Here is an 8,248-nt window from a genome sequence, read left to right on the forward strand (position 1 = left end):
GGCTATGTGTAGCGATGGTCCTGTTGCGGGGTGAGCGTCCCTGACCACTTAGTCTGAAGTGGGAAGTTGATTATCATTAAAAAGGGGGAAGCTACAGTACTTACCTGAAGTGGGAAGTTGAGAAGAAGGCTGCTTCTTCTGTTCCCACCCCAGGTGCTATTATATGCATGCGGTCAGGGTCACGTGGGAGGAGCCACGTCATCCCTGCACACAGCCACACTCCCCTGGGTATCTCCATGGGAGATCCCGGAGGTGTGCCGCTCTGTGAGCGGGAATGCACGTGGCGATCAGGGGAGTGGGGTTAGGTGTGTTAGTAATACATAGAGAAAGGGAAGTCAACCATAGAAGGAAATAGAAAGAAAGAAGGGAAGAGGCAGAGGGTGATAGCGGGGAAGTGGAGTAGGGCAGCGTGGCGCGGGGTCAGGTGGGGTGTGCCCTGACACAAAGTCAAGGGACACTGGGAAAGGATGAGGGGCAAACCACATACAAGATCCCTATTTAGTGAGTGAATGAATTGATACCTGCTAGCAAGGTGACTGATGGCCATTTGAGGGGTGTGCTGTTGCACTGATGGTGTTGCTGTATTTTCGAAATAAAGGGTTGAATAAGTTCCAGAGTATCATGGGATTACTTATGTTCTCTGAGAATCCTTTGAAGTCCCTACAATCGATTACTGGTCGCATCGGACTCGCAGTTGCGAATAGCTCAACCCACAAGCACTTATACTCAATGAGCACGGTTGCATCCGAGAAAATTCGCAGTACAGGGACTGACTGGGTCGACAAACTCACCTCATTCCATGTTGTCTATGATAATATCAATCAGTACCACAAAGATTGGCAGCCATCACTGTCTTCACAAACCTCAATGGAAAGTGGGACCACTGCTACTGTCATATCCATACAATCCCGACCTCTGCTCCGGGCTCCCGGAACTCCGAACCTGACTTCCGGAGTCCTACTTCCCTTCCATCACCTTCTCCTTGCCGACTCCCAAGAGGTTATCCCACCTCCGGCTCCAACACCACCTTTGGTCCGACTCCGGAACATTCCGGGTCCGACCTCAACCTTGACACCTCCCAGACGAGCATGCAATACCTATGCTCCCGACTCCGGACCTCCACTGAAGGAGGAGAACAGAAATCCTATAAAAGGCTGTTCTTTCTTCTGATACTTATATGTTAGTATTGGTACTTTAACTCAACCACTGTAGCATTTTGGTTGCTTTGTGTATTGATATTTGTATGTGTTACTGATTATTTGTGTGTGCATGAAATTCTCAGGGTTCAATTCACTTGTCTACCTGATTGTTCCACACGAAAATCACGCTATAGACCTACTATTTTTAGTTGTTTCACCTCTGTCTTGTCACTTTTAACTCGGAGCGACTCCAACCAACTTGACTCAATGTCACTATTTCTTAACTTCTTCTTAACTTTTTACTGAGGGTTGATCACTTTTACTCAGATGTGATCTGAACTGCACACTTATACTAATAAAACTTAATTTTTATTAGGATGCCTTATGACCTATGAGCCAGAGCATGTAGGGGAGAGGAGTAAAGAAGGAAGAGGGGTCAGACCAGAAAATGTGGTCTTTTATACCTTTCCTAAGGGCTCTGTTTTCACATGTCACTTTACTATTTACATTGCTGAGTAATCTTATATTGAGCTTAGCAATCCTCTTATGTAAGCGATCAGCATCCCATTCTGCTTCTAGAACTTTCTGGAAGTTTTGGTGTGGGAATTAGCCAATTGCATTGTCTAACACCCATCATGACCTTGTTTACCCTTGTTTACTCACTTTATTCTAAGTCACATGTCATGGGGTTATTTGTTAGCTTAAGGGTGTAGCTTTCCGTCGGTATAAACAACAGTAAACTACGAGGATTATTTATGAAGATATGAATTTTTCAAGATTTAATTTTGAGGTTCTCCAGATTGCTTTGGCATTAGCTCATCCATTTTCTTACAATTAATTCTGGATAAATTATGCCTCGTTCCTGGACTCAAACTCTTTTGTTTCGAATTTCTAGCTCATCCGTTTTAACCACAAACTCAGGATGTTTGAGCCAGTCTTCTCTGCAAGTGTGTTTTAATCTTGTTAAATCCATTTCTCCCTCAATTCTTCAGATTTTAACATGAAATCTTTTCGAACACAGACCTATACTTTAACTCTTTAAGACCGACAAATATTCATATTTTTTCCTATTTTCCTCGTATAAATATTTCCAATTCTTTCATCTTTTCCTCGTACCCGACCATTTTTCATTATATGAATGCCTTGATTTTCTTCCGATTTCTCTTTGTCATTCGTTTCGTACGTTCGTAAAACTATTTTTCCACGTTACCACGAATTTCTAATATTTTATTTGATACAGGAAACCTTGTTTTTGTTTTCATGTGAGTTTATTTGCTGTTTTTCTTCATTTTCTGAACCATCTTTTAATCCCTAGACTTGAAAGTTCGCGTAGATACTCGCTCCATCGACTCTGTTCTTCAGTATTTTTCCGATATTTTATTTCAATTCATTTTGTTGAGTTATGATTTTATTCCTATTTTTATTTCTGGTCCGTGGAGGTTGTATGATTTTTATCCAATTTTCTGTGATGGTTTCTGGTTGTTTTAGTGTTGTAACTTTTATATTCCTACATATAGGCACAGCTGAGCAATTGCAGTCCCTTGCAATTTACTCTAATACCTAGATCTAGGTTTGTTTCATGCAATTATGGCTTTAGGTTGCACCGGGATATTGCACTTCGGACGTTCCCTTGTTGTTGTAACGTGATCTGTTTGCTCTTGCGCATTTCGCACGCCTTCGGCTTATTCCGTGCTCGGTTCCGCTGGTTCCCGTGCCCTTTTGGCCTCAGTTCCCACGCACGCGCACTCCGCTATTTATGCTAAATGGGCCTTTATTGTCTTTTCACTTCCCTTATGGTGTCTAACCTTTTGCTTTAACTCTACTTAGTTCCTTTACTTTGTTTATCTTTTGCGACTTCAGAATCTCTTCTATAATGGTCTGTTTTCCTATGAATTTTATCTGACACGAGCCTGTTATCCTCTTTTGAATCTTTAAGATAGCGCATTCGAATGAATAAATAAATAAATAATAAGTTTGCGGTCCATTCCGTGATCTTCTATAGTTATTTAGGATGCTCATTGGCTTTCTCCTCAGCGATCTTGGGAATTCTTATCCGCTTTTAAATCAAACCAATAAATAAAAGAAACCGGAGTCGTGATTAGTCGTGATTTGAGGATTTCAGTCGGTACAGACAAATTTCACAGAAGTACAAGTACAAGCATTCTTTAGCGATTCCGAGCATTTCCAAACACGAAATTTCCCTATTTAATCAAATGGTCGGACCACCATTTCTCTTCGTGCTCATTCACCAAAGTTTCTCCCGGAAAATAAATCGCATAATGATCGCGGTAATTCTCCAAGCCGAGCTGAAGTTCTTCGAGAGTTTCAAGACTAAAATGCTTGAGTTTTGAATAAATTCTTTCTTGATAAATGCGGTAGTTCCATAGATTGATGGGGTTGTTGTGAGGCTTGCAGACTTTTTGTTCGGCCTTTCCCAACCATTCCATAAGCAGTCCTTGTGCATGACGAAGTTCGAGTTCCATCTCATGTACTTCATCCATAGTGTTGCCTAAGGCGGCTTCGAGGAGTATTCTACCGATTAGGAAATCGGATGCTTCTTCAATATTTCGAATAGATTCGCGTTTACTGTGTTGGGGTCGGAATAAATTTCCGAGGCATTGGGGATTTCGGCGCATCTGTTTCTCGTCTTGAATAATGTCCATGCACGTTTCCACGGTCTGCCAAGCACAGTCCAAATCCTTTTCCAACTGAACTAGATGGTTGGTCAAGAAGTTGCTGACGGTCTTAACTCCTTTAGGAAAACCCTGATCATGGTCGGTGCACATTGTCTTAATTAGGTATTCGGAAAAAGTGGGAGAGAATTTATATTCCAGATTATATTCGGATGGCGGTGTTGGAACCATCCATTCGGAATATTCGGGAGAATGTAAGGTGGGATGATTAATTTGAGTTCCCCAAGCGGTAAAATCGGGTTCCTGCCATCCACGATGTTCGGAATCGATAACCATCAGGTCTGAACTCTCACTTATGTCTTGTATGATTTAAGGTAAATAAAATCGTTGTTTCTCAAGTCATTCCCACATGTGCTCACCAGCAGGAATTTCCGTCTTCGGATTCAAATACTTGTCACAATCTGCATGAATCCTGCGAGTTAATCCGGTAAGAATTTCGCTGAGCTCTTTATCGGAACAATCTTCAAATGGCAATTCATCGGCCCCCTTGGACGAAGCTCTCTTCCTCTTCTTAGGATTCTCAAGATGTTTGACTAATTATTTATTTAGTCAATAATTTTCTTCCGGGTCATGTGGCACATACGGGTAATTTCCGTGTCGTATGTTCTGCTCTTCTTCTTCTCTTCAACCACCAAGTTGTAGCAAGCAAGGAAAGGTTGGAAGGACATTTTAATGAGTCGAGTAGTCACGATGGGACAGATAGGGTAGCAGAGGTGAGTAGCCAGATCAGTCCAGTTTCTTGCTCCCCTCTTCACCGCTAACTTTTCGCCCATTTTTATAGACGTCGACGACCCATTATCCTGGATTCTGCTCCTTCTACCTGGTTCACTTTCGCTTTTCTTGTTCAACACTCTCTCTCTGCATGGTTTTTCCTCCTGATTTCCTTCGTCGCCATTCCTCATGTTCTTTCGTCGACTTCAGTATTTTCCTCGCGATTTCCTCACGTTTCGATTTCCCATTACGCTCATGGCCATCAATCTCTCCCTCATACCGGACATCATCAAACTCATATCCGCCTAATTGCATTTGACCTAATTTGTGTCCAGTTCGTGTCGGTTGTTCATTAATTGCTCATGACCGCCTGGTCTCCTGTGGGTCTCCTAGCTCTTCTAATATCCGCTCTCCTGTCGGTCATTACTCATCTTTCATAACCGTGTGCCTTTCATTCTTTCGTCATAACTCGTTGTCAGGAATGCATCAATATCCGGAGTTTCTCCAATCAAATATCCGCCAGCTTTCTGACTTTGAAGTGCTCCTTTCTCTCCTAATTTTCTTATCTTTGTACAGCATTTCTAACTTTTTCCTAGCTCTTCTAATATCCGCTCTCCTGTCGATCATTACTCATCTTTCATAACCGTGTGCCTTTCATTCTTTCGTCATAACTCGTTGTCGGGAATGCATCAATATCCGGAGTTTCTCCAATCAAATATCCGCCAGCTTTCCGACTTTGGAGTGTTCCACTCCTTTCTCTCCTAATTTTCTTATCTTTGTACAGCATTTCTAACTTTTTCCTAGCTCTTCCTCCTTTTACTCCTTTGATTTGTTCCTTCCGACGATACTGACACTCTTTTGACTGCTCCTAACTGATCAATCTTACTCAGATTTTCGAATTCCGTCATACTCAATATCGTCGGTCATGTAACACCTTCGGCCTCTGTTTTGCGTGAATAACCGCTCGTTCTCAGCTCTTGCTTGTGCGATATGACATCATCACTTTGTTATCGTGTACTCAAGTCCATTACCAACACTCCATCCGATCATGTTCGATATCTTTGTTCTGCTATCGCTGGCTCTTCGTTGGGGGTTCGATGTCACAGTTTGAGCCTAGGCAACTGGGCTCGCTGTAACATGTTCTCGATCTCATATCGCGTTTTTACATGATTAATTTTTGAAACCCCTTCACATTCGATTCGCCGATGTGTTGGTTTCTCTTTTCTCTATCTTTTATTCTCCTCTTTTTGTGTCGTGCCTTGTTTCATGTACATTACTCAATAAGTTATTCAATATATGAATTTTTTTTTTTTTTGAATATCCTTAAGCGCGGAAGTGAATGAATTGAGTTCGGAAAAAGAAAGATTACAATATAGTTGTTGGATCATGAAACATGAGGTTCCAAGCCGCAACATGTGTAACCAAGAGAAGGAAAGTTAGTCTTCGGCTTCGGGCCAACATTCCTCCTCAAATTCCTCTTCTGTCTCGGATTCATGTATGTAGAATATTTTTGGACGTTGCTCGGAAATTCCAGTCTCCAGTCCGATGCAGTCGCCAGGAGGGTAGAATCGGTATGGGTGAAATTCTCCAGGTCCACTGGTATATATGATTTGATGGATCAGTTTGATCGATCATGTTCTAATACCTCTTGACGTACTTTGGAGTTCGAGGCAATAAGTTCCAAACGTTCTCATCCCCCATTTCCTTGTACAGTTCCTCTACGTACTCCTTGACTGATAAGGGTACTTCCCTTGGGATAGTCCGTTTTACTGTTCAAAGAGACACAGGGTCTTCTAGTGGCTAGATGATTCTGGTTTATGAGCTTATCTTTACATTCCAGTCTGATGTCCTTACCACGTCTTGTTTCTCTCTCAATTCTTGTATAGCTTTCCTCATGCTGATCACCACAAGGATGAGAGCTATTACAAGTGTAATGGCGAGAGTGATTGTAGTTGTGATAGAGGCCATCTTTCTTAGAACATGGTTTGGGGGTGCTCGTAAAAATTCGAGTTGGTGTATTCAAATAATTTCTTTCCCATGCCAACACCTTCCATTCATCTCATCTTCAACTTACAATTCTTTTTGACTCAACTTCTTGGTCTAAAATACCAAAAAAATGTGAAATGTAATGAAAATGTTTAGTCTTGTTTTTATGGATTTTCTTATGTTTTTGGTGATGGTAGAAAAATAACTCTTATTTTTCTGAAAATACATAGGGTTCATGGAGAAATGTTTGGGGTCAGGGGATATGCTGTTCCTTCCCTATCTCCATTTCCTTCTTCCGATCACTAAGATTCATATGAGACCCATTCAACCTGCTTGTTGATGGATTCCAAGGCATTAATGTCTCATTCGTGAATACTTAAGTCTCGACGATGAGAGCATACCTGCATCTTTACACCATCTTTCACCATATGACTCATAGCCTGAAGCCGACTCTTGCTCAAACAATTCATCTTGACTACTGTGTTCCTCTGGGTGAGGTGGCATTGCTCTGTCCAGCCCGAGAACATTCATGGTGGACGTTTGAGATTCTCTCCTTCCATATTCCCTTCCTAGGCTCCATATTGCAGCAATGAGAAGGCTTGCTAAAAGTGAGGTGACTAGGATAGTGAATAAGGTGAGAGGTTCTTGAGCAATCATTGATTCTGGTGTTTTCTGAGCTATCAAGCGCAAATTTCAAGTAACTTCGGCAACTACCGATTTTTCTCAAAAATTTTCACCAAGCATGTGACAATATTTTAACAGCTTTACATGCAATTAGTCTCTTATTTTCAGAACTAAACAATCTCAGTCGCTGGTCTAGCTCGTCTCGATATTTAGTTTCTGATTTTTCCACAATTCTTGGATACATACCCATCTTTATGAGACGTGTCTGTCCTTGTCGATGAGATTGAAATCCCAGATATACGTCCTGTGGTTTGCTGATCCTCTTCTGGCATCTGTAAAGGCTGAGGGATGTTGACCCTGCCTTGAGGTCTGAGGTGTGCCAAAGGTGGAGGTTGCAGGGTTCGCAATGCAATTTCTGTTGGCCTTTGATGAGGTTGTCGTTGCCTGATCCAGGCCGATTGTTACGGATACGGAGTCTCCAACGACCATATCCGTCGCATGGTCAAAGACTTCCCCTCTCTATCGCTCCTCCCCTCTTTCTCCTTTCCATCCTCTATCCCGCTACCCTATCCTCCTTACCCGTTCTACCCCTTTCCCCCCCCTCGTGCAAAGCTTTCCCCATTGGGGTTTTGGTGCTGGCCGAGGTTGTTTGTGTTTCGCGGGATTTCCCGCGACCTTACCATTTGTAGATAGTCACGCATCATGTACGGAAACCGCCGAAGGCGGTTCCCGCTAACTAACAACTGCTCTACAACTGTCTTGTGTACTGTCTTCTGTAACAACCCTCCCTGTGACTCAACTGAACCTGTGTGACTGTACAACTCTCAATATGTCTTATAAGTCTGGTTATATCGAGTCCTCTAACGGCCCTCGCTGCGAGAACTCGAAGTCGAGAGTCGAAGACTCTCAACGTGTGTATCGTCCTATTGAACCTGTACCCTATGGGTCTTCATCACTCCGCTCTCCCCCCAGTACTCAACATACGACGTCCCATCATGATCATGGTGATCGTGAACACTATGAGGCCCACTTACCCGCGATGCCGGCACGTTCGCTACACGAACGCCAAGTAGCCACCCATCCACCGTCTGTTTC

At 42.7% G+C, this 8,248-nt stretch overlaps 2 protein-coding genes across 2 annotated transcripts; both read right to left on the reverse strand.

The window, feature by feature from the left end:
- Window positions 1-4,381: 4,381 nt before the first annotated feature.
- On the reverse strand, window positions 4,382-4,979 carry EI90DRAFT_3081619 (uncharacterized protein; the record flags this gene model as incomplete). The annotated part of the gene is made up of 3 exons (XM_039061948.1): window positions 4,777-4,979; window positions 4,616-4,737; window positions 4,382-4,454 (listed from the first exon to the last, which is right to left on the reverse strand). The coding sequence occupies exons 1-3, from the start codon at window positions 4,840-4,842 to the stop codon at window positions 4,382-4,384; spliced, it is 261 nt and encodes an 86-aa protein (XP_038910168.1). The 5' UTR covers window positions 4,843-4,979.
- Window positions 4,980-5,979: 1,000 nt separating this feature from the next.
- On the reverse strand, window positions 5,980-7,060 carry EI90DRAFT_3020697 (uncharacterized protein; the record flags this gene model as incomplete). Its single annotated transcript, XM_039057535.1, has 5 exons — window positions 5,980-6,139; window positions 6,201-6,312; window positions 6,377-6,440; window positions 6,618-6,643; window positions 6,931-7,060. The coding sequence occupies 5 exons, from the start codon at window positions 7,058-7,060 to the stop codon at window positions 5,980-5,982; spliced, it is 492 nt and encodes a 163-aa protein (XP_038910169.1).
- Window positions 7,061-8,248: the final 1,188 nt, after the last annotated feature.

Source organism: Cantharellus anzutake (genome assembly GCF_015039405.1).
Source record: "Cantharellus anzutake strain C23 chromosome Unknown EI90scaffold_87, whole genome shotgun sequence".
Lineage (NCBI taxonomy): Eukaryota > Fungi > Basidiomycota > Agaricomycetes > Cantharellales > Hydnaceae > Cantharellus > Cantharellus anzutake.